The following is a 27,689-nucleotide window of genomic DNA, read 5'->3' as shown; positions in this document are numbered from 1 at the left end:
CTTTCCTTGACACAAAGAAATCAGTAATAGAGGGGTGAACCCGTGAACGATCCATAGTCTTAGAATGCCGTTTAGAGCCACTGTAGAACTGTCGTTGCTTGAAGAGACTGGTGCAGTGTCTAACCGATCTGGAATGAGATCAACATATAAGTTTAGCCATACGATGATGATGAAAGAAGAATGACGAATCTTGACATTTGAAGGGATAGGCATCTTCATCACATTCAAGCTAAGATATCAAAGCTTGTTGTGCATAAGTACATCAACTGCTTAGATTATCAATGTTTTAGTCATATGCATAAAAAGGGATTATCAATCCGACATAGGAGAAATCAGCAATTTTAATGAACCCCAAAATGTTCTAACTTGAATTTTAGTGGTTTGACATTTTGTCAAACACTTTGCATAGAAGTTCTGTCTCGCTGTCCTTTTTTTTCAGATTGCAGTTGCTTTCTTGAAATGATTTGAAATGAAGTTTAAATGCTAAAAAATAGTTATTAAGAAATCCAGGTAAATAATTGAAACACAAATGCAATCCCTTTTGATCATTTGAATGCATACATATGATTTTTACATGTATAATGCGCATCTACAGCCAATTGGCATTTTCACAAACATTTGGCATGCTATCTAACATGCCACTAACTTTATTTTCTGTAAGGAAATATGCAAATGTTCAGAATGGTTATTGCAACACAATTAATTTAGAACATTAATGGAACCTGGTAATACCAAAACATGATGTTGATGTCTTCAGAATGATTTATAGCAATCCCAAATGTAGGTTAATGGGTGATGTGGGTGCTGGTGTAAAACATGTAGCCAAACAGAACCCAAATCAAACCCTCAGAAGAGAATGCTGCTTCTATAATTGAATTGCTGCCCTGCTAGAAATGTTCACGCTGCCTAGCTGAAACAATAAAAATTCAACGTGTTTGCCCTTAACTTGATGCAATTCAACCCTTAATGAACAGAATTCCAAGGCCTCCCAATACCAAACCAACTTTAGCACATTCGTTCAACCTTCAGCATGAATCGATCCAATTCTCATTCTGAAATCGCAGCAGCAGTAGAAACACAATTCATTTGCATAAACTACCAACTCGAAGTGTACAAGTCTGATAGAAATTTACAATTTCTCCAGCTATCAATTCTTCAAACCCTCATCAACATTAATTCACCAAAAACACAAACAATTGGAATGAATAAATCAAAGCTAGAGGCATTTGTTAATAACAATTAAAGCCAAAATCTTCTTCAACACACCAATGGCTAATAGCTCCTTCCATACAGTTTTCACTTAAATGCAATTCCTTGCTTTTTGGTTGCATAATTGTATTTTGAAATACAATCACTCCATCTACCTTTTAATTAATACCTTGGAATAGGCTACCATGAATTAATTAAATAAATGGTCCCTTCCAATAACTACTCAACCCTCAACTGAAGTGAAATTATGAAGTGAAATTATAAGCTTATAATTTGCCATTTAATGATTTAATAATAATTTGGCCACTAAATTAATAACAACTCCAAAAATATGTATCCTTTAAATATGTCATCAAACATGAGTCGCACTTATTATTTCCCCATTTGACCAAATGCACTTTCCTAAAATAGAAAGGGTTCCACTCAAAGTAACAAGAATCGGAATCGGATCGAAATCGGCAAGGCCGAATCAAATCGTGAATCGGCCATGAATCGGAATCGAATCGGCCATGAATCGGAAAATTTAAAAAACCCTTGAAATTTAGTGAGTAACTTATTTCATAAACCCTTTATCGCTGATTCGATTCACCGATTCACAAAAAATCGTTTGGCTTGAATCGAATCGCCGAATCGCGTGAATCGCATGAATCGCCGTGATTCTTGGAACTATGGTTCCGCTCAATCATCACCAAACTTACATGGATAGAGAGGAGATGAAACTAAGTCCAAATAGAGTCCAATATGAGCCAAACAAAGACCAAACTAGAACATACTGAATTGTGAGAAGACAAGACCCTCCCATAATTGAGCCTCTGCCTTAGAAGACCCTCTATCCACAAAATTAGCTTGCAAGGATCACAATAATAGGATAATTCCTCAAACTTTAATGCTAGCAAAATGGGGGCATTACAACAATAACTATAGATGAGTATATTTTAGAACACACGAACCAAAATGTATTCTTCATTATCTTCTTGAACTATTACAATTTCAAAAATACTTCTGTACATAGTGTGAAGACAAGTTGTCATAAGTTTCTCTAAAAATCTCTTCAAAGTTTTCTCTTTATAAGTCTCCTTTTACATTTGGATTAGTCTTGTATTTATAGGCTATTCCTGATAACTAACCCATAACTACTTCGTAACTACCTCCTAACTACCTAGGTAACTACTTTTCCTAACTACTTTTTGAAACACAATAGCTTTAACAGGTTAGGATTTACATCTTTTCTGGAAATTAGATCAGTTTTCTAAGTAGTATTAACAATAGGTGACATAAGTCATTTTTGCAATAAAGGTAAATAAAGGCTTGTAACATTTGATTTATGGGATTTTCTATGGTTTGTCACTGTCTTCTTTTGATGCATGAATCATTTATTCATATCAAGATCTAACACTAACAATTTGACCTTTAAGACTATGTGCTTTAGTTACATTTGTTGGGAATTCTTTTTTTGTCATGGACCTAGAATATGTGATGCCATCTTCATCACTCTCCACAAAGGTGAGAATAGTTCCCTACACATACAAGTAACTTCCATTTTCTCTGTCATATTCTCATTTATGATAAGAATTGACATATGTGTACCACACCCATGTGACCATCAACTTTGAAATGAAACAAAATTACCAGTTTCTTTGACAACTCACACATTTTGATGTTCTGACACTAATATCACAATATTTTTAATTTTTGAGACCATACAACATCTGAATAATGGAATCCAAAGCATTTTATTTTGAACGAGACATCGTTTGGATTGACTACCCAAAGCATTGGATACTTTGATCTTGTCATAGAGTGATTTCTTAAAGTTGCCCTGAAATGACTAATGGAAAATTAGATACCATCTACAAGTTGACAATGATTTAAAATGAAACCTGGAGATGCACACCCCCTGCCTCCCCAAAATCTCAAAGTACCTGGTGCAGGGACATCTGGGGGACGGATATTTGGAGTTCCGAGAATGAATATATCTATGTTTGGTATTTGCAAACTTAATGAATGTTTGGTGTATGCATGATCAGACTTTTGAGTTTACTGTGAAGTCTAGACTTCCTTTGTTCCTTGGGAGCATTTGATTTGTGCTACTGCAGGTTCTGAAGTTGCTTTGTTAGAAAGTATAGCTTATTCCTCTGTGAATCTATTAAACAGTTCAGAACCTTCAAATGTATTACTATCTGGATAGTGAACAATAAATATACTTGGCATCAGCTATTGTCTTCTCTTGAAGTTCAATGTTGTTATTCTGCTGTCACTTTGTGAGCATTCAGTTGCACAGCATGATGTTATGAATTATAACATTCTATGTGCAGCAAAATTCATCATATTCAATCCAAAAAACTGCAAACTATAAGATCTAAACTGCAAAGCATAAATATGCTTGTAAATGCAAGGAAGCCTGCAAAACATTTGACATAATTACTTTGAGTGATAAGCGTTAATTTCTTAATGTTACATTCATACCAAGTGTATGACTAAATTTCTACTCTACACCTTTGTGATTTGTGAAGAAATGTGGATTCAGTACTTGTAAGGGTTCTTATAGTGTGATCATAGCCACAATCCTGCCGGCCTGTTGGGTACACTACGGTCCTGGATTAGTTTTCAATTTGAACAGCGAGATAAGTCATCTTGGGAAGAATGTCCAGCTATAAATAGATACGGAAAGTTGCCTTTGAGTTTGAAATGACACAACAAAAGATCAATTGGAAATCACAGCGTTCGGATACTGCACATTAAAGGAAGACTGGGCGCTCTAAGGTTTCATCTCCATCAACAAGTACAAATTAGATGCTTCATGCCAAGGCAACCAATGATGCATTTAGGAGCAGCTACCATAACTATTGCACTCTTCCTGAGGAGATATGTGGCCTCTTTTCCTTCACACAACTTGTGGGTGTACCACATAAGGATGATGATGATTCGGTATCTGCAAGTTCATCTCAGCTATAAGGAAAGAAAAAAGAATCAAAAGATAGCAAAGAAATGGATGGCAAAGAAGAAAAGCTAAGGGTGCAAGAACAAGGAAAGAACTACTTGAAAGTCATTTTCAGCCTTCAAATGACTACAAAGAAATCAGAAATTCAACATCATGTGGGAAGCGTATAGAGGTTGGAAACAGGTGGACCAATTCACAATTAGTATGTGTGCAATATCCCCTTTTTTGCCCGGTCTGTGCGGTTGATAGAGTTAACTCATCATAGCGGCCCTCGTGAGCTAACAGGGCGTTTTGGGGGTCTCAGTTATGGATTTACTATTTTTAGTAGTTGCTATTCTTGGCAGTGCAGTGGGTGGCTTGGTAGTTGGTCGTCACTTGCGGTTGATCAGGCTAATAATTGCATGAGCTCTTATTTATTTATTATTCATTGAGTTGCATTATTATAATAATGTTTATATTATTATAATAATGACTTTTAGAGATATTTCTAAAAAAGAAAGTTGGAAAGTTTCTAGTGTTGAGTTCTTTTGGAAAACTTCCTCATTTTCTGAAGTGGAGTTTTATGGAAACTTTTGCCAACGAAAGCTTATAAATAAGAGCTCATTTCATTGGAAAAGGCATGCTTGAAAAATATATTTTCTTTTTGTGCCTTTGTGGCTTTCCTGATTTCTGACCTGTGAGCCCTTGCTGAAGTATAAAGGTCTCATTTGAGAAGTTCTTGGCAATTGTGCTGAAGTATACAATTGGCCAACTCTCTCCTACTGTATCTTCTGTATCTAGGGAGAAGAATAATCTTGTTGATTATACTGAAATTATTGTGCATTTGGTTGAGGATTTTAAGAAGTTTATGAGAATTCTGAGAATTGCATTAGCAAATTGTGTTGTTATATAGAATTGCATATCTTCTACTGTCCATCTTGTATCTTTGGAGATTGGCTTTTGTGAGACGTGACTAATTTGTGAATTTCCAGCATACTTGCGATTCATATGAGGCTCACGTGGGTTTCTTGCAAGCAACCATTCATCAGGTGTGCAGCATTTGGCATTTTCCAGAATAGTCATAGCAACTTCTAAGCTCCACGTGGTAACCAAGAGGCATTGTGTTCATGCTTAACCACCTGCAATTTGTTTCTGGCATTGACATGAGGACTTTGGAGCTGAATTTAGGTTTAGCGCTGCACTTTGTGGGATTATTACTGCCTAGCTCCACCCAACATTCAATAATTGAGCTGTCAATCAGTTATTCAGCCCTGCGGTTAGTGGTTTAAGGTTGCAGATCAGGTTTTCGGGGTCATGATTACATGCACATTGCAAGTCATTTCCATCTAGAGGCTGCGAATTGGTAGAAGGATAAAGCTGACTTAAATCTGGTTTGTGATTCCGATATTATGGCCAATCATTGACATTATCAAATCAGGTTCTTCTTATATCTTGCACATGGTTTGCCAATAAGTGTATGCCAGAATTGTATTGTTGCTATTGGGTAGTGTAATTACAGTTTTCATCATTATCTTTGTTGAGTATAAGTCTGCAACCCCAAGGGTTTGAATAATAAATTATAAGTTGATATTTATCAAGTTGAATTACAAATATCATTTCAGTATTTGGCTTGACTATGGTGGCATGACAGTTCACATCTAGCTATGTCATTAACATTGGTTATCAGGCTGCTATACAAGTGTTTGATAGAATATCTAACCATTAAATATTAAAGAAATTGGTGTTATAAAGTTATAGCCGGCAAAGGGTTTTTACAATGTGGGAGTTTTGTTCTAGAGGAGCTGCAAAAGGATCAACCACTTGGGGTTGTTGGTTTCATGACACGTAGACATGACCTAAGCAATCAACCTTACAAATCATTATTTTTCAAGTTATTAGGATCAGAATAGAACTTCTCAACCTTTACCCTCCTTATTTTCAGTACACTTTGTGAAACACTTTGAAATACTCTTCGTTGCCAAATCATTCAAATAACTCCCAAAGTTAGAACTTTTGAAGTCATCTTGAAAAAAAATTGCACAAGTCTCCTTGGATTTCCAGCATACATCAAGCCAAATGAGCTCATATCTATCACAAAGTTGCATGTTTGCAGTAGGAACCTTGGAGTCATCTCTATAATCTTTGTTCAAGAGAGGATAGAGCACCCTTTGGCACATTATTTTGTGTTGGTGTGGTCATAAAATACCCCTCAATAGTATTCTCAAAACCTACTTTTAGTTCTTCCATGTGGTATCACCATCTAGAAACTTTTGTCAAATTACTCTTCCACACTGAACACTTCCTTGGACTATTACAACCTAGTAAGGGGAAATATGCCTGGAAAGACAACAAGAACATATATGCCAACTTATTATAATCTAGGATAATTCAACTGAACTGAAAATCATCCAAATGCTCACACAATCCTTGACAGTCTTCTATTAACTATATAACATAATGTTCTAGTGAAAACAATATTTGAATTGAATATCTAGCCTTTATACTGAACTCTTTGCATGAATTTCTAAGAGTTGGAACCTCCATCAATTGGTGAGGATTTTGTGGTGATAGAGTCATCATTAATGGTATTGGTAGTGTACTTCAGATTGGTGGAGCTGAGAGATCTATCATTGCTCCTATTAATTAGGCTATGGTCATTACTGGCATTTTTGTAATCCTTCTGTCCTCTTTTTAGATGATTTGGCACATCAATTCATTTTGCACTTAATATTTCTCATGATTCTTCTTCTTACTCTTGTTGGCCATAACTTGTGTTTGACTTGTGCTTTCTCTCAAAGCTATCCTAGTTGCTGCTTGAATACTGTTTTCTGGTTGCATGTTGAAAACTGATTTTATGTTATGTGCTTGTTTAATTTGCCAGAGGCTCTTAATTTAGCAACACTTGATGTTGAAGAAAAAGGGCATGGTCATTCAGTTTATTTTCCTTTAATTATTATGCACTTTTTCCTTTGGACATTTTGAGGCATTCTTGATTTTGAAGCCAGAAAGAGGATCTTGGTAAAAGTTGATCTGGATAGCATTTTAAATTAATTGGAAACCTAGATTTGCGATTAGCTCCATCTTCTCATAAACTACTTGCATCTTCTCATAAACTACTTGAGCTTTTGATCTGGAAGCCCAATTAAAGATGCTGAATAGTGAATAGTAAATGCGACTGTATTGGGACTCGCATTGTGTATTTAGCAATTGGTTTTTTGGGTAAATATGAGTCTCAGTGAAATATCATGTTATGCATGAGCAGTATGTCAAAAGCTTTGATCAAATCCAGTTACCAAGGCAATTCTACAAATTTTAAAGTTTTATTGTTTTCATATAGATGCTTATTACTCGGTATATCCAGGCTTCTTGACGTAAATTTTTGCTGGTGTTTCAAGAGGGCAGTTATGTTGGGCTTCTCATTTTGTATGTACTGTATTGCATCTAATGTAATATTTTACTAAGTTTTCTTTAGACTAAAGAAAGTAAAGTGTGTTATCCAGTGATATCTGGCTCAGAAATTCACCAAAACTTACTACTAGGCCTATTCTATGAATATGTCATTATTTAAAAATTCAATGATTGAAGTTGGCTTCTATATTTTTCTTCTTTACTTATTGAGTGTGGTATATTGACCCTTTTTGATGTAAATTTTGTTAGACTTTGGTTAGTCTTGATGATTGTTTGGAAGGGAAAGAACTTATTTTTAACCTTTTATATTCAACAGGTAAAATGCCATGCATATTTTTGAAAATTTTCTTGTCTGTGGTGTCTTTCAACAATCAGCATAGATTGATTCCAAAATTTAATAGGAAATGTGTAAGTTTCTTTGCAGTGGGCTCTTGCAATTGAAAGTATGGAGAAAGGAGAGCTTGGTATAGATTCAAGGTTTGGCATGCAGCAGCGACCTGATGGAGATATTGAAATAGATGAAAGGTTTTGGGAAAACAATTTTTGGATTCCAACCTGTGAGCAATGTGGTGGTGTTCTAAAGCCTAATGTGAGTTCCCATCCTCTGAAAAGAACATAGATTGCAATTTTGTATACACAACGCAAATTTAATTACAAGACACATTGATAGTAGCATGGAAGATAGTTTGTCAGAGCTGGTCTATATTTTTACTGTCAGATAGTTCAGATGCATTTTTTTCTTATATACAGATTTTCGTACACATGCCATTTCTTTCTTTGTGGATCTCTAATCTTGTCTTGTCGTCAATATTAATCCTTGGCAACTGTAGGTGGGTGCTTCCCTCAAGTTTAGTTCTTAGCTACCTTGGTATGCCCCTAGCCTCTCCGTACCATGTCGGGCTATTAGCTGATACCTGGTCTTGGTCCAGTTTGCCTGCTGGTGTCAGCAGGGTTCGAAAATCAAGGACCCAGTTCAAACTTGTTGGCTGTTAGATCGAACCTGGACAAACCATGCCCAAACATGTTGAACCAGTTACAAACATCACCGAAGTAGGACCTATGGACGTCATTTAAATGACTTTTTTTTTCGCAAATTTAATAAAATTTTGACATCCTTAATCCTTAAAGGTGGAAATAAAAGGCTTATGTTGGCTTATAATTCTCATTTGCGGTGTGCAAGAAGGTTATTTTGTCTTGATAAATAAATTTTTAATCCATTAGTTGAACTTGAAACAATGATACTTGATAAGTAGGAGATATTTTCCACAGCAAGTCAATCAAATTGTGATATTGCTATCAAGATTTAACTGTGTATTTTTTGAGTCAAACTCATTGACCCATGTTTCATGAGTTGTGATTCACTTGAATCCATCTCTCATGATAATAAATGGAACACTTAGCATTCATTGGATCTAGGCAATGCTCACAAAGGTGAAGTGCCGGCACTTCCCAGGAGGTCACCCATCCCATACTACTCCAGCTTGAGCATCCTAAACTACAGAGTTTCCTCTATGGTTAAACCCACTCTACTTAGAACCCCATTTGCAAAATCTTCAGTTATGATTTAATTTTAATGTTTTGAATCTTTGATGTTGAACTTGATGTATATGATGGTATGATCACGATTCATGATGCTATGATTAAATTTTTTTAAAGTTTATGGTATTTTTCTCTGTTTAAGCCATGATTTTATGATACTATCTGACATTCTAATTTTAATTCACACTTTTACTCTTCATATATATATATATATATATATATATTTTACATGTTTTTGTATGAACAAACCCAAATGAACACAAATCCCTTACCAAATTTTTACCATACCAGTGAACTGATTCTGTAGAAATGTATATAAAGTTTATAAATTAATCAGTTTTCCTCATATAAAGCTCAGTCACTCTGTCTTTCAGGGGCTTATTCTTAGTTGATATTGTTGAATATTTATTGATAATAGATGCATTTGGGGTACTTTCTTTTTCATTGCCTCTTTTATTTCTCTCTGCTTCATGAGCTACTTTTCTATCATGACTATCTAAACTTGTATGTTGGTAAAGTTTTCTTCCCTGACCTTTCCTCCCTCAGTAAATTGTTAGATCTCTCTTGCCTTTTGATAATCTCTTCAAAGGTTGAGCTTGCTTGAAATCAAGATATACATTTGTTGAGGCATGATCTACAAAGTCCATCTGTAGCTTTTAATGTGATTGAAGTCCATAAAAGCATCTTTTCTCATTAGAGTCCAACTGGCCCAGTAATGTTAAATCAGCTTTGTTTTAGCCAGTATGGCTGCTTCCCTCACTCTTTTTTCTTTGATGAATTGTTTGGTGGCTGGGCCTGCTCCTAAGCTACATAGAAAAGTTCTAGCCGGAATGAAGGTTTGAGCTATTTTTTGTTATTGTTATCCCCAAAGACTTTCTGTATGACTGGGTAGAAAAGTATAGTACTATAGATCATGTAGGAGCAACTAGGTGATGAAACTGGAATTGGGATGGTTGGATGATGCTATATGGGTTGAATGACAGGGAAGTTGTGGAAAATGGAGGAATCATAGTTGGGATTGAGCCAAGAATATTAACTGGAAGAACACATTAGGACAGAAATGGCATGTAGAAAAGAAGCAGTGAAGGGAAGGTGGAGAAAGGATGGCAGAGTACGAAGTGGAGTGGAGACTTATGTGGGAATAAATTGAACTTTGAACATCTACCAATAATATGGGAAATGAAGAAAAGTAAGGTGGAGAATTATTATAAGAAGATGGGTTATGATGCTATTTGTAACTAATTAATAACTACAAGTGAAATCAAAATACGAAATTAATCTACTTTTCAATTTAAATGCAGTTACCAGTATAAGAAAGCAGATCTTTCAATGCAAGCAGATCTTTCAATACTGATGATATTAATCAAGAACCACATCAGTGTATATCATAGATCAAGAGGAAGGGTCAGGAATTACTGAACAATATGATATCCGATTGGAAATTCAGTTACAAGTCTCGGCATAGTCAAGAACCATAGACATCTGAAGATCCCCCACACACCTTTCATAAAGAAGTGGCCCACCTTTCACAAGGGTGCTGGCTAAGGACTGGATCTAGTTTCCATCTTTCCATCTAGGCTCGGCATTTAGAATTTTTACTACTCTAGTTGATCACTCACAATAGGTACTTCCTAATTATTATGACCGTCTGACTAGGAAGTGTAATCAATTCATGTGAATTTACAGTCGCTTGCAAAACATTGGGCCACATTGGCCAAGGTTTTAAAGTTGGCAGCATGATTTACATGCTGTCAATATCAACCACCATTATTGAACTTGTATTTTGGACTCACCCGTTTACTAACCTACTATAAAGCCAATTGCTCAATATCTATTCACAATAATGGTCATAACAACCTTCAAGGGAAAGTAACCTGCTATATGCCAACAACTTAAATGTCCATAGATAATAACAATCATAATGACCTTCAACAAAATGTCCATTGATAATAATAATCATAATGACTAACAACTCTGATTAAGCCCCAAGATATCCCGAAACGAGGGCGAGACCGAAAGCAAGAAATTGAAGGAAACAAAAAGGTAAAATCAATCCAAACAAACACTAAAAAATGCAAAAAAGACTTTGAACACCTCAAAAACCAAGTATAGGCTAACAAACTGAAAAAACGAAAAGGACTTGATGAAAGCCTTTAGTAAAAAGACTCATTATATCAACTGAGAATGATTGATTAATCAATCTTTGCCAATCAAATAATGAGTTATCTTAGAGAAATGCGAAACTTAATTGGAAAAGTTTTGTATTGGAAAATTTTCGTACTGATGCCTCCATTTTGTGATGACAAAATGTAGGACAACACATACCACAATGTAAAAGGAAATTTCCTCGTACCCACATATTGGGTTCTCGTATCTGAACCCAAAAGAGTAACTTAGCTTATTTCTTAATAGAGAGGAAGCTAAGAAGTAAGAACAATGAAAAAGTTGCTAACCTAAGGACATTAAACCAAATGCTACACTACTGTGCGAAAAAAAAAGAGGGGTTGCCATCTAGCATTTGCAATGGGGGATGTATGGTTACAGCACAGCAACAGTTTATGTGATTATCTTGCATTGGGTCTTTGCAATTGTTTATTCTTTTGAGAACATAACATAAATAACCGACTGGTCTACTGAATTATGTATGTGGTCCCCACAACATTTGAGAATCATTGGTGCAGTATTAGGTGAAGTGTTTCTTATATGGCAAGCACCTCTTTGAATACCAAACTGATCATGGAGTAAATTATTATAGCCCTTTAAATTGGTCTACCCTTTTATGTGCCTCACACTGGTTAATTTGGACGTCTTTTCGTTTTGTTTTCATTGGCATTATTTGAGTATTCCTCTTTGATTTAAATGAGTGTAATATGATCCAAGGTTTATTTATTTAATTTCAAAACCATAAAATGTCTATTGAGGGTCCAAGGAAATTACACCATCTTATAATTTCTTTAACCGCTGTTCCTACTTCCTACTATTTTTTTGTTAATAGTAACATGAGTTATATAAACATTTGAGTTTGTTCAGACTTGTTTTCTGCTTGGCTTGAAGAGATTGTTGGGAATTGAATAGGTACTGTTTTAACTTTAAACTAAAGGTGTAGTAATAAATTGAATTGGTCATGTTACAAAGAGTTATAGGTAGTGTTTTAACTTAAAGCTTATTTATAGGCATATTTATATGAGTTATATAAGCATTTGAGTTCTGTAATAAATTGTTCAGACTTGTTTTCTGCTTGGCTTGAAGAGAGTGACAGGAATTGAATAGGTAGTGTTTTAACTTTAAACTAAAACTGTATTAATAAATTGAATTGCTCATGCGACAAACAGTTAAAGGAGAAGGCATATTTATTTTGGCAATATAATGCTACCTTTTTTTTCCCCACTTCCATAAATTTTCAAGATTGTCAGTTTTTTGAGATAGTGTTCCCTAAGAGTGGTTGGATAATGCCATGAATACAAGGCTACTATCTTTCTCACTAGTTTTGTAAAATTTGAAGGTTGTCTTCTTTGGTGACAATGTCCCCAAAGAGAGAGCAGATAAAGCTATGGAAACTATTAAGGGAGCTGATGCCCTACTTGTTCTTGGATCATCCTTGATGACATTCTCAGCTTATCGTCTTGTGAGGTAATATTTTTTCTAATTTACCAAAGTAAATGTTAATTGTTGTGAGCAAGAACTTGTGGAATTGATAACTATTTTTATTAGTTCCTGCCAAGGCTTGAATACTTATGGAATCCTTTAGTTCAATTAAAAAATATTATAATATTTCTATTGACCAATAGATAGAGTATTTTTGAATTTGTTAAACTTATTATATAGTTTCATCGTTTTTACATATTTTCCAATTCTAATAAATACTAATTATCAGATCTATTAGATTTCCACAATCCATGAAAATGAGTTTTAATTTCTGGATTTGATTGTGTAAAGCATTTTTACCATCAATGTTTCGGATCAGACTACATGATCCATCATCATGATGCAAGAGAACATGAAGAACAAAAAATGATAAGTTGATGGTAAAAATACTATAAATAATCAAATCCATAAATTAAAACTCAATACTAATTATTTCAAATGCTATTGGATGTAATCCAATAAGGCAAGGAGAAAAATTATTTTTACATTAAAAAATTGTCTACTTTTTAGACCTTCAATTCATTAAATCAATTGTCAGTTTGTACCACTGACGCGACACCCACTTGGCAAAATATGTATACTAATTCCAAGGCTAATTTTTTTGTAAGAATATATTATCATTTCCATGATGAAATCTTAGTTAATAATAATTTTTTTTTTTTAAAAGAGCGGTCCAATACTCATTGTTGTGCAGTCTGACAATTAATTGTCAGCATGAGCATTATAACCTCCCGGCAAGGGTTGCACCCAATAAAACATTCTGATCAATTTAATTATGTTGGCTGCAACATTTTGCCTCTATTTCCACATTTGGAATGCCAACAAAATTTAATATAATTTAATCATGCTGAAATGAATCTAATATAATATAGATGAATGGCTTTTTTATGACCGATGTGGAGAATCTTTTGACAAATTTTGTTTTTGGGAAAACTTTAATCTACAATAACTTTTTGCATGCACAAAAATACTAAGACAGAAAGATAAAAAGTGATTAATTACATAAGTTCTAGTATTTTAATATTTGTTCCACATCTGATTAAATTTTAGGTTATTCTAATAATAAGTTTCAGATTTGTTCATATGAGATTTATAGCTTTGACACCCTCTTTGCTTATTTAATGTATTCTGACATTTTTTTTTTTTACAAAATTTGTTGTTTGAATGTTTATGTATGAAATTGTAATGGGAGATTTATTTTTTATATAAGTATACATAAAAAGCACATTTAATATTACCAAATAAAATATTTTAATATTGTCATTATATTGATGTAATGAATCAAAAACCTCTTTCTATTAAATCCAAAGTTGGACAAAAATTTAAAAACATAAGATCATTTTATAAAATAGATAATAGTATTTTAAAAAAAAAAGCTATGATAAAATCTTAGTGTTAAATGAGCGTTACAAGTTTTTGTTGAAATTTTTACATTTAATACAAACTTATATTAGACTAAACCCAAACTTTTGTTTAAAGAGAGACTTTATATATTTATTTTTATTTTTCAAAGATTTTGATGATTTTATGACAAAATTGTAGTTTTCAAACAAAAGTATGCAATTCATAGGTAGGTCTCACATTTGCCTTTTAGGTAAGTGGAATTTTTTTTGTAACTCTAAACATGATCCACATTAAAATGATAAACATTATATCAGAATGTGTTCCCTTGTGTTTTTTTCATTAAAAAAGTTATTAACAAGCCTTATAAAACATAAAATACATGGAAGAAGAGTTGGTACAAGTGTTGTAGATTAATTCAGTTGAAGAAAGGGCAAACAAAGAGTTTGTAAATGTGTTTTCTTCATTTTAATAAGGAAAATGTTGTTAGAATTTTCAGAAATTTTCATGCGTGTTTATCTCATGAGAATATAATATGAATGGTGTTACTCGTTTGTTCTTGAAAACACTGAGCAACATAGAATCTAGTTCTCTAAGTGCCTTCATCCACTCCATTGAGCTATAGAGTCAAGCAACCTAAAGCAAAACAAAACTAACACGACCAAAGCAAAACAGATCTAGCTAAAACAAACCTACCTAATTAAAACTAGCCAAAAATGCAAATTTTAGATGAAACCATTTACTGGCTGAACAAAATAGCTACCTTTTTTCAGCAGTTTGCAGTATCTTGCATGTTCACATGCAACTTCATGTTGTTGAACTAGGAACAACTGGAGCAATGATGTCAAAACCTGATGTAACACCTCTTGGAAGAAATAGAAGAATTCACCTTTTTGAGATGAATCATTTGTACTCCTGCTCCAAGATACATTCATGAATTGAACTTGCTCCTCCAGAACTAAACAATCTCCTTTGATGTGTTCTTGAATGGAATTTTCATGTTTAGGTACATGTGGAATCTCTAGCTTTCCATTAGCCTCCAACCATGCAAGATGTCAAATTGAACATCCCCTTGATTGAACAAATTCTGAGTTTTTTCTAACTGCAATTTGCTTGATTGGTTCATAAATTACTAGCACCTCAAGATGCTTGAGAAAACCTTGCTCATGGGATTTCTGTGATGACATTCCTGCACTGCATAGATCAACATACTCCTCACAAACTTCTAACTTGGGAAAATCTTTATTGTTAATGAGAAATTCGTTTTCAAGCTCCGGGGTAGAACATTTATGCACAGTGTACTCAAGTTCATGACCTTGAGACACAAATACATCATTTGCAGCTTGCTTTGAATTTGCTTGCATGTCCACTTTAATGATATGATTATTTTGAACATTCGACAAATTTTTTTCCTTCCTCATCTTTTCATCATTGGCCTTCTGAGACTGCATGCACTAGATATGAGAGTCGTCAGCTATGTCTTCTTCCTTTTCTTGGAAGAGAATAGCAAGATCACTAGCTTCAAACACAGGATGCTTCACTGTTGTCTTTGCTAATGGTTTCTCAATTGCAAGCTTTTTTTATGGTGAAATCAATTTATGAGGAACTCTTGGACGAGGCCTCCTTTGTACATCTTCGTGAGGAACATAGAACATGTGTTGAGCTATCTGCTTTTTGAGGGCAAGTATCGCATTCGCTAACCTTTTTATACTACATGATCTATCCTTGTGCTAGAAGGTGAATTCTAAGAATGGTGACTTTCTTCAAATTCACTTGCTTCAATTCTTAGTTGCCCAACAACGATAAGATCATCTTCAATTTCAATCGCCAATGCCTATGCAGCTACAAGAGTAGTTTGGGCTTCTCTCCTTAATAGAAAACCGACTTTAGGAATTTGAGCATTGATAATGAAACACTTCAGATTGGCAATTGTAGGTTGAGCAACAACTAGAATTCTTCATGTCAATTTGTTGAAATGAGCAACAAATTCACGCATAGGTATGTGAGATGATTTCTTCAGTTGAGTAAGTTGGGCCAACAATGAATGCCCATCTTTAGGAGGCTTGAACCTTTCCTCAAACTTGGCTATGAGAGTAGCCCAGTTTGTGATAATACGTGGTGGTAAACGATAAAACCAATCAGTAGCCATGCCTTGTAGAGTTTCCACGAACAACCTAACAGACACATCCTCGTATTCAATAGCATGAACACCACATGCACTGTAAAAAGTAGCAATATGTTCATCAGGGTGTTGTTCTTCATCGAGAAACTTGGGAAAGTTCTTTTGTGAACCATCAAGAAGATCATGTAGAGGTGGAGCTAGATTCAACAGTCCAGACGCATTTTCCCAAGGGCTTTGCACCATTTACATATCCTTGGTAAATGCCTGAAAAACTTCAAGAAATAAAATTTCAATGAGTATTTATAATGAATAAGAACACAAGCATGCGTCAAATGAAAGCATGAGGCTTTCAAATGCGCGTCATGTCCCTAGTAGAGTCGCCAAAAAACTCTTGGGTGGATATTTTGCAACCGATGGTTTTGTGAAAATCCAATTGCAAGATAGGTAGACCAGCTACAGCATATGAGACCACGTCTCTCCTATATTAAAGGGAAGCTCCCCCTTCTCACCGTTCCTTGGATCAACTCAAGGTAAGCAAGAAGTTGATAGATTTTGGAAGGGGCGTTACCAATATTCTTTCCTCTTAACCTTTAGGAAAGAATCCACTACTTACAGAGCAAGTAAGCCCAAGATGAAATCTCTACCCACACTTCTATCTAATAGCTGCGAATGGTGATATCGATAAACCAACACTAACTCAAAGGTTGATTGAAAGCATACTTGTTTGGCTCTAAGTCCTGTTTGCTTAATTATAAGAAAAATCACTACTATTGGGGCGCAATGACTTCCAAAAGTAGATGATTTCTATTCTAATCTATAAGAGAAACCTCTACCATTGGGACACAAAGACTTCCAAAAGTAGAGAAATTCTAATTATCTTTCACGAATTTGACACGACAATACAAGCTACAGTCAAAGCTTCGGCTCCATTTGCTTCTTAATGCACTACACTCTATTATTGAACAAACAATAATAACATGAATCAAAGACAATATGCACAAATTACAGTCAAAGCTTCTAATTTTCTCTATCACAATTGCTTCTAGTCAAAGCTTTGAATCCAATTGCTTCTTTTATTCACTTTTCTCCCAAATTGGTAATACACAATCAAAGTTATGCTTGCACAAGTTTGACAGAGCTTTCTTGCATACAACAAAAGATGATTTTTATAATGAGGGGGCACTCCTTTATATAGGCAAAGGAGTTGAGAAAAAAGTGGGATCAACTCAACCAACTTTGACCCGGTCCAACTAACAAGAAAAATTATTGGATTACATGTTATTACACATGTAAATCATATTACATGTAATTACACATTTTCATGTAATACATCCTCTTCAATTACAAACATGAAAGAAGAAGAAAGACAGAAGAGAATTGAAACAATCCTAAGGATTGTTTTGAAGGGCCTTTTACTTAGCGATGCTATTCCTGATGATCACAAGATTGGGAGTTCCTGTATTGTGTGTCACTACATTCACCTTGACAAGTTTCCAGTTGTGATTTGAAAACTTGACATGATCAAGCTTTTCCTCAGTCCAAGTTGTGAATTATCTTGTCAGACTTGCACATTCTGGATTTTATGGCACTTTGAAGACCTTCTCAATGATGTCCAGAGGTAAACTTGGAACAATTTTCCAACAAGCAGATGTAATTTTATTTTTTTTGAAACAAAATGCTTGGTGCATTCCCACACAAACTCATATTCTTGGACAACCATTGGGAAAATGAACATCAATTGAATTACTGCTTCTTGAGAATCAAAACATGCCTTCTTGATGGGATATCTTTGTTTTTTTGAAGAAGTTTTGACATATCTTGAAGAGTGTGTTGCAACATGAAGATTATAACATCTTCCAATGAGATTGAATCCTTGAGAACTTTGGGATTTGAGTTACAATTGTTGAGTGACAAGGATTGCTTCTGCAAATGTAATAACATTGCTATTCTATTGATGTGTGCCAAAGGCAGATTTGAATCTCATATTAATATGAGATGAGGAGAAGAGACATGTCTCTATGGTTCAATCATCATTTGTTTAATAATAATATATTAACAAATAATAATAATATGTATGATAATATATATATTATATACACTAATATATATATATATTATATACACTAATATATATATATATTATATACACTAATATATATATATATATTATATACACTAATATATATTATTTCCAGTGTTACACGGGGACTTGCACCCCCCTCCCAAACCTCGGAGTACTCATCCTTGAGACGTCCCTGCACCGGGTACTCATGTACCCAAGTACCCCCACCTCCGCCATTCCACAACCAAGCTACTGCTAGTATGGGGACTTGGATTTTTATTTGACTTTTGTTTTTTGAATGTTATTATTGGGTATGTAATATGTTACTATGTTGAATGTTCAATGGTTCTAGTTCATGTTGCAATCTATGTTCAAGTATTTTAATTTTGTATGTTCTACTAAAACATCATTTCATAACAAGCATTTCAAGTTCTATATGTGTACTATACAACACTCCTACCTGCCCCGTCCTCCCCTTGCCACCATCCCCCCATTGTCCCCCTGCCGTCTCAAAAGTGAGGACGATTTACCCTCGTCTCAGAAACTCGTTCCAATATCCCGCCATCCCGAAGTACCCCAGTACTGGGTAACATTGATTATTTCACATGGATAAGTATATATAGGAAATGATGATTTACCAATAACAATAATGTATTTCAGATCGAATCAATTCGACTGAAGCTACAACCTTAACACTCCCTCTTAGCGAGAGAGGATTTGTAGAACACATTATGCTCTCAAGTATATGAAGAGATATCATCTCAGAATGATATTCCTGGAATGGCATATTTAAGGATATCAACATAAATCCATCAAATTAGATGTAATCTTTCAATATAATCTGAAGTATGATTCACCAAGAAATATCAAACATATGATAGTCATCATATGCATATTCTTTTGGTATATGCACTAACATCAAATCCTTGACGCCTACCAAAAGAATATGTTATATCATAGAAGGATATGAGTTATCTGATTTCTGGCACTCCAGGACAACAACTTAACAAGAAATCACAATGTCATGGTCTCTATCATGATCTCGGAAACTCCCAGACAATAACCTAATAAAGTCTGATCATGATACATTTGTTATCATGACTTCCAGTACTCCGGGACAACAACCTAATGAAGTCTGTCATGATAATAGGTCTACCATTTATAAGATTGTCACTTTACAATAGTTACCTTCTGTTTATATATGTCAATGAAAGATCATCACCTTTCATTACATATCATATGCGAAATAGTAACCACCATGAACCAAGTCAGAGGGTGGTACAAGGGCTTTCACCTCAATTCTCTCTCACAGATAATGCATTACAAGGAATTTCACTTCCAACTTTTGCGTTGTATAGAAGATATCACACTTCAAATTTCTCCCTCCGAACAACAATCTTGGGAAGTCAAGTCCTCTAGTTACTCCCTTAGAGCTCTCTTAGCCTAAAGATGCCTGTCAAACTCCCTCTGAATTTGATATCTATCTTCCTGACTTTTTGGTGATAAGTCATTACTTCCTCATGATGTTCACAAGAGTAGGCTCATAATCTCAAGTAGTCACACACATGTATTTCTAGACCCACTCTGAGCATCAATCTTCTAAGCTTTTGTTTTGCCTTTGAAGAAGTTTCATACTCCCTCTTAATGTAAAAGAATACTCATAATCTCAATCATCAATAATATTCGCTTCAGGAGCCTCACTTTATCTAACTTGATCATCAAATGACTAATGAATTCTAGATCATAGCTACTTTGAAGCTTCTATCATGAGATTGAATCTGCACAATATTTGGTAGCATGTGTAAAGTACCAACCTTCTTTTCCTGCAAGAGTTTCCCTAGACATAAAGGAAAAGATCAAAGCAGATAACATATGAAAATACAATTAAGAGAGATTACAATATGTAGATAAATGTAATATTCAAGGATTAGAAATACTTAGTTCAAGTTGCTCCAATGAAGGCCCATGTGCATCAAATCAATGGATTATTTATATTTGAAAATCTGATGATATTCGTTCCCTTACATCTCCTTTCTAAAGATACTTAAAGTGGAAATGGAACATTGGTTATTATTCCCTCCACAATGTAAAACTCCCACTCTTATATTGTCAAACAGTTTTGTATCACATCAAATATGGCAACCTTTTTTCTGATCATGTTCTTTGGAATGAATCATCCCTCTTATAGTTAAGGGATACAAATTAAAGAGGATTCTGCAGTTACTTCTAAACAGAGCTTCCTCCTGAAAGATCATTTCCACACATTGCTTATTGCATTGATTTTGACTTTGTAGACAGAAATCTTTCTAGAACTGTAGCATACTTATCCTGGGAGGGAAACCCCTTGTTTATTCAACATTGCAATAGCAACTTATAACCCCTCTTTGTGTATAACAATTCTGAAAGCTTCTCTACAGGAACTGCAATATTTTTATACATCTCCCATATTGTTTTGATGATGCCAATAAGGATAATATTTATATTAGCATGTCATATTTTTAGAGTATATTTGTATTCTCGACTGAAGAGTGGTTGAACCACATTCTTCTTTATGTTTTATTTGCAGTATAACAGAGCCAATACCAGAAAATGTCTTCCTAGGACGACACCCTCCCAATCTTATGCACACACAAAAAATGATTCTTCATTGATAGGACTCTCTAACAACCATTGATTGAAAGTTGTAACTATTAAACCAATAATCTACTTATATATTACTGCACAACACCCTGTCTCTGTGTCTTTATATCTAAATTGACAACTTGAACGTGGAAAAGTTCAATACTGAATTTATAGCATCAATTATTCTCGACTTTGACATTGTACTTGTTAATAATATATGGATATATCATTCATGATTTTTAAAATGATCCTGAAAACCATTTCTAGTATGGAAACATCACTTGGATTTATGCCAACGCCTTGAAGAAGTGTGGCTTTATGGACAACAATAATTGCATGATATTCTACTAGGCTAAGGTAGTTGATGGGTGTTTTGGAATCATTTATTTGTGTTGGAATAGGCTCATATTTGACACAAATATATTTGAACCAATTTTTGTTCATGCCTTGTTATTCTCAATCGTATCATTATGAACGAAAATAATGTTTGTCATTCTTTCAGTTCTCCTCAACCATTGTGCTATAGGATGTGTGTGATCTGACTCTGTTCGATATCAATGATGTTGGCTGTATTAACCATTTCTGATGAGAATTAGCACTTTTTAAACATAACTCTATTATTCTGAAAGTCAGATGATGACCCTTATACTTGATGACTCTTCCTTTGTAATGCACGGGCTGTGTGATGCCGATTGGATTACATAAGATGAGCATGACAATGAGCTAACTATGTTTCTTCACATAGAATGTGATCTCGACTTGCTGTTTGGATATTATTATTACAAGCCATATTCACTGATCTGGTTCCCAAAGTCCAATTCGCCTTTAAGTATTAGTCACTGCATGGTAATATAGTTCTTTTTGTATATTTAAAAGGAAATCCACTCTCTGGTTCACGTTTTGATACTTAAATGATTCTCCCAACCTTGATGGTTTGAATTATAAGATTCGACATGAAGTCACTACTAGTATAGTCTGCTAAATGAATCACTTTTTCTTTTTCTTTTTTAAATTTACCTAGACTAAGATTGCAGTATGCCGTTAATTGCTTATTACCTTATTTATTTTGTGGGGCCTTCAAAAATTGTTATCTTTGTCCTTTCAAAGTTGTCCTTGATCAAATTCTTAGATATATTTATACTTTGGCTATTGCTCGTGGTCTTTCTTAGTTGCTGCCTTAAACTTCATACCATTGCCGCAGTATCTAAACCTATTTGCGTCAACGAGCGTTCATCACAGATGTTCTTGACTCCATCATGTCTTATGTTTCTGATTTATAATCCACTACTTAAATTGTTTATTATTGCATGGCCTTTTGAATCGTATCTTCCATATTATTGTCCTTATAAACATTTACTATCTGCTGCAATTTGTAATTAAAGTATGACAATGATTTCCTTCAGATATATCAATTTGCACGATAGATGATTACTTGCATTGCTTGGATGCTTTTGTTTCAGATGTATCTGCTTCCACCTACAAACATCTCTTTGTTCTGGAAAACTCTACTCCAAATTCAATTAATCGATGGGCTTCTATATTGTGTGGTTGACATGAATAGTGGTTGCAGTATCTTTGCATCTGTGATCTAGTCATCGCAATCATGTGTAATGGCCCTTGCCAATGGGCCACTAAAAACCACTAATACTGAACTATGGAATTTCGTCAAACACTTGGCATGCAAACTAAATACACTGCTGAAAGTAAAATGCTGAATAAAGGAAATTGTTGTGCAACAAATCTACTCAAATAACTAATGCAAAATAGTGCCAATATATTCATTCAATGATAACCAAATGCTTTTACATATGATATGTGATTTTCATCTCAAGGCATTACAACTTGGCACATTACAAATAAACCCTTACTGGCTGAATACAACTGAGAATTTCTTGCAATTACAAACTAAAATGAAAGAAACTGGATTGCGCAAATGCTGGAGACTGAATGCTGAAGGCGAATTAATGAAAATGCAACTCCAAACTGACCTCCAATTTGCTGACCGTATGGCTTGCAGGTACAACCGTACATGTATAGACTGGTATGATAGCCAGCAACAATAAATGCTGGGATGAAGGATGCCGAAATTGATATAGAAATAATTGCCAAGCTCCAAGGAAAATTCTCCCATAAAATAAAAATCAAACTCCCAGCCAATAATGAGATATGAGCAAAAATGTATGTCTAGGCTGAAAATCAAACCCTGCTGAAAATGTCCAAATAAGCCCAACTTGAAGTAGCTGAATACCACTTCCAAAGTGCAACCTTTCAAAGGATATTTCACCTCTTCAGTTATGCAAATCCTTAGGAGACTCCGTTCCCAAAGATCAAATGACAATCTGCAGACCAAGATGGCGCCACAAATGCCCAAAGAGAAAAGTAGTGTAAACTCAAAACTTTAGATGTCCAAATGAGAGGCCAACCACCCTATTTATTCACTTTCCTAAGAAGCCTCTAAGAACTTCTACAAGTGTCCATAAAATATTCTTATGAAATCCCTTTATAATGCACTTTTATAAAAATAACTTTATAAAATAAAAAGTGCAACTCAACTCAAAATTATAATATTTTGGCCCCGCATAACACATAAAATAAAAATATAATAAACCCCATCTCTCCAAGAGAAAATAAGACCATCCAATCCCCAAATAATCATCAGAATGACTCTCTCACCAAAAACATTTGCCTACGAGAGTCTATGATAGGCAAATTCACTGAAAAATAACATGTCACTAAAAAGGGGACATGACAGTCCGCCCCTCCTGAAATTGCTTTCCCTCAAGCAATCTCAAAGCTAGATGTTGCAAAATATCTTCTCCCTCCCATGTGGCATCCTCCTTGGGTAAATCTCTCCACTTCACCAAGTACTCTCTGATAGTTCTCCTACGAAGTTGTCTCTCTCTGCTGTCAATGATGTACTCAGGAACAAGAACCAATTTCCTTTCATCATCCAATGGAGGAAGAACTGCTGAAGGCACAAATGTTGACCCAACGCCTTCTTGAGTTGTGACACATGGAAAACATTGTGCACCCTGCTGTCTGTTGGAAGCTCAAGCTCATAAGCCATCTCACCAATCCGCCTAATAATCCTGAAAGGACCATAGTATCTAGGCTTAAGCTTCTCTGACCCCCTCTTCCTAAGAGTAGACTGTCGGTAAGTCTGCAGCATGAGGTAAACCATGTTACCAACTTCAAAACTCCTCTCTGCCCTCTTCTGATCTGCATACTGCTTATGCTGATTTTGTGCTTTGGCAATATTATCTCTGAGAGCATCAACAATGTCCTTGCTCTCCTGAAGCAAATCCCCAGCACGAGGAACTCTAACATCACTCATAAGAAAATCAACAAAGCTCGGTGCATTATAGCCATAGTGTGCTCTGAAAGGAGTCATCTGAATAGACATGTGATAGGTAGTATTATAGCAATACTCACATAAATAAATCCATCTAACCCATGTTTTCTGCTGACCAACCATGTAGTTCCTCAAAGATCCCTCCAACCACTTATTTACTATCTCGGTTTGCCCATTAGTCTGCAGGTGGTAACTAGTGCTAGATGCGAGCTCAGAGCCGCATAAATGGAAAACCTCCTGCCAAAAATGACTCAAGAACCTGCTATCCCTGTCACTCACTATGCTCCAGGGTATTCCATGTAGTCTAAAAATCTCCCTAAAAAAAGACTTTAGCCACTTGCACTGCCGTGTAAGTAGTAGTGATGGGAAAGAAGTGCGCATACTCTGTCAACCTGTCTACCACCACATAGATGCAATCTCGCCCTTGGGCCTTAGGCAAGCCCGTATTGAAATCCATGGATATACACTCCCACTTCCTGTCAGGAATGGGAAGTGGTTGTAGGAGCCCTGCTGGAAAGGTGTGCTCTTGTTTGTTCTGTTGACAAACAGGGCACTCTCTAACATACTGCAACACATTTTCCTTGAGCCCCTTCCATGTGAACCGCTCCTGTACCTGCCTGTATGTTTTGAAGTATCCAGGATGTCCAGCTGTAGGTGAATCATGAAGTGCTCGCATAACAATACGCTTCACCTTCGATCCTGGGACTAAGAATATCCTGTTCTTGTAGATAATCAAATCATCCACAAGATTATACCTGGTATCAACAACTGTCCCATCAACAATCTTGGATCCCCATGAATCTCTAGCATACTCAGCAATGATCAAGTACCTCCAATCTTTTGATATCTAAATTATAGCACTGAGATGTGGCCTACGTGACAATGCATCTGCTACCACATTTTGAGTCCTTTTCACATAGGAGATGTCAAAATCATAAGCCTGTAGTTTACTAACCCACTCTTGTTGCCTATCATTGAGATCTTTTTGTCCAAGGAAGTGTTTCAAACTATTGTGGTTAGTTTTAATGCAAAACTTACCACCCACCAAATACTGCTTGAATTTAGCCAATGCATGCATAATAGCCAACATCTCCTTGTCATATATACTAAATGATCTCTCCGGCCCACGGAGCTTCTTGCTCTCAAATCCAATGGGGTGCTTGTCCTGCATTAGAACAACACCTATACCCTCTCCAGATGCATCACAGTGAAGCTCAAATGGCTTTGAGAAGTTGGGTAATGCTAACACAGGGCACGTAGTCATGATCTCCTTGAATCTCTCAAAGCAAGCTTGTGCCTCAAGTGTCCAAACAAAGGTTCCCTTCTTCAACAAATCCGTCATAGGAGCTGCATGGCGTGAATACCCACTGACAAATCTGCGGTAGAAACCACACAACCCAAGAAACCCTCTCAACTGTGTTAGGTTCTCTGGAGGAGGTCAATCCACAATAGCACAAATCTTATTATGATCTATCCTTACTCCCTCTGCACTAATGATGTGACCCAAATACAATAGCTCTGTCATGCCCAAATCACATTTGGACTCCTTGGCGTATACGGACTCCGACTGCAGGATCCCTAAAATCGTCCCCAAATGCTCCATGTGCTCCTGCCAAGTCTGACTGTAAATCAAAATGTCATCAAAGAAGACTAACACATACTTCCTCAATTGGTGATGGAAGACCCTGTTTATGGTGGACTGAAAAGTAGCCAGTGCATTGGTCAGCCCAAATGGCATGACTACAAACTCAAAGTGCCCACAATGACATCTGAAGGCAATCTTCTCAATATCCTACTCCCTAACTCTGATCTGATGGTAGCCGGATCTCAAATCGATCTTTGCGAAATAACATGCACCGTGAAGCTCATCAATCCGTGGAATGGGGTACCTGTTCTTGATTGTCCTTTTGTTCAGCACCCTATAATCAATGCACATCCTCAATGTACCATCCTTTTTCTTCACCATCACAACCCAAGAAGCAAAAGGAGACTTGCTAGGCCTGATGTGACCCATCGCAAGAAGCTCCTTGATGGTTTTCTCGATCTCATCCTTGAGTCTCTTAAGATGCCTGTATGGTGTAATCATCACGGGTTTAGCACCCTCTTCCAACTCAATGATGTGCTCAATACCTCTGTCTAGTGGTCTGCAAGGTGGGATGTCACTGAAGACTCTGTCATACTTCACTCTCAACCTCTGTATGTCTGGATGATACTTTGTCTTATGTTGTCCCTCTTGTGTAGGCATGAGAGTACATACGGCTGCCCACTCAATGTCATCATGTCTGGTTAACCTCTCCAACTGTCTGAAGGAAATAGTCCTGATGTCTCCATTCTTGATGGCTCTCAAAATGTGTTGCTTCCCATTCACTTCAAACTTAATCTCCATGGCCTTCAATTTGAAGGTGACCTCTTCCAATGAGCACAACCACTCCATCCCAAGAACAATATCCAAATCATCCATGTTGACAACATGGTAGTCCGCCTTGAACTCATAGTTGTTCAGGCACAAGGGCAAATTTCTAACCATCCTGTTACACTTAAGAGTGTAACCATCAGCAACCAATACTCGTAGTCCCTCAAACTCCTCAGTCATAATACCATGACATTCAACAAAACATGCATCAATGAAATTGTGCGTAGCACCAGTATCAACCAAAGCAATAACTCTCTGCCCTGCTAGAACACCATGCAGTCTAAAAGATCCTTCCTGCTGAATGCTAGACAAGCGTGCCTCTTGGAAGTGCAACTCGAGCTCCTCCTTAGTCTCTAGAGCTTCTGCTTCTGCCTCGGGCTCTGCATCACTATGATCAATCTCATGTCCAGAATTATCAGAATCTGTGTCCTTGTAGTAAGCCCACATAACCCTGTTAGCCTTCCCCTTAGGCCTCATAGGACAATCATGATCTCTGTCGTAGGGACCCTTGTAGTAAAAACATAGCTTCTTCCTGCGCAAATCATTCAGTGTCTCCATATCCAAAGGTGCAGTAGACTTACCCTTGGTATCACCTTTTTTGCCCTTGTTTTTATCAAACCTCTTATTGTCCTTGAACGAAGAAGTGCTCCTGGAGGTGAACTTGCTGGAGGGTGTTGTGAGCTCCATGCTCTGTGCCTTTCTCATAGCCTCTTGCAATGAAGGGGGATCGAATGCCTTGATCCACCGCTTTAGAGGTTCGGACAACCCCTCAATGAATAATATAACCAACCTCCTCTTGAACACATCCTACACCATCACTGATAATCTCTGAAACTCATTGATGTAGACCTCCAAACTGTCTATCTGTCTCAGTTGTGCAAGATCATGATAGAAGACCTCCAGGTCTTTCTTATCAAAGCACTTTATCAATCTATCCACAAAATCCTGATAGGATGTCACCTAATTATCCTGCAATGTAACCGTACCATGTGACCACCAATCATGTGTTGCGCCCTCTAAATGCAAAGTGGCATACTTGATAGCATCCGTCTCTGA

The 27,689-nt window shown here is 35.9% G+C and overlaps 1 protein-coding gene across 6 annotated transcripts in view; it reads left to right on the top strand.

The window, feature by feature from the left end:
* LOC149576950 (NAD-dependent protein deacylase SRT2-like) overlaps nt 1-27,689 on the top strand; it is a 221,316-nt gene that overhangs the window by 169,011 nt on the left and 24,616 nt on the right. For all 6 annotated transcript variants that reach the window (XM_089821252.1, XM_089821222.1, XM_089821243.1 and 3 more), the window contains 2 exons: nt 7,962-8,126; nt 12,579-12,706. In XM_089821252.1, the coding sequence (XP_089677378.1) occupies nt 7,962-8,126; nt 12,579-12,706 (293 nt within the window). The remainder of the gene's footprint in view (nt 1-7,961; nt 8,127-12,578; nt 12,707-27,689) is intronic.

Source organism: Cupressus sempervirens, chromosome 1 (genome assembly GCF_028749045.1).
Source record: "Cupressus sempervirens isolate cs-2001-9-10 chromosome 1, ASM2874904v1, whole genome shotgun sequence".
NCBI lineage: Eukaryota > Viridiplantae > Streptophyta > Pinopsida > Cupressales > Cupressaceae > Cupressus > Cupressus sempervirens.
This window is presented reverse-complemented; position numbering and strand designations above follow the sequence as displayed.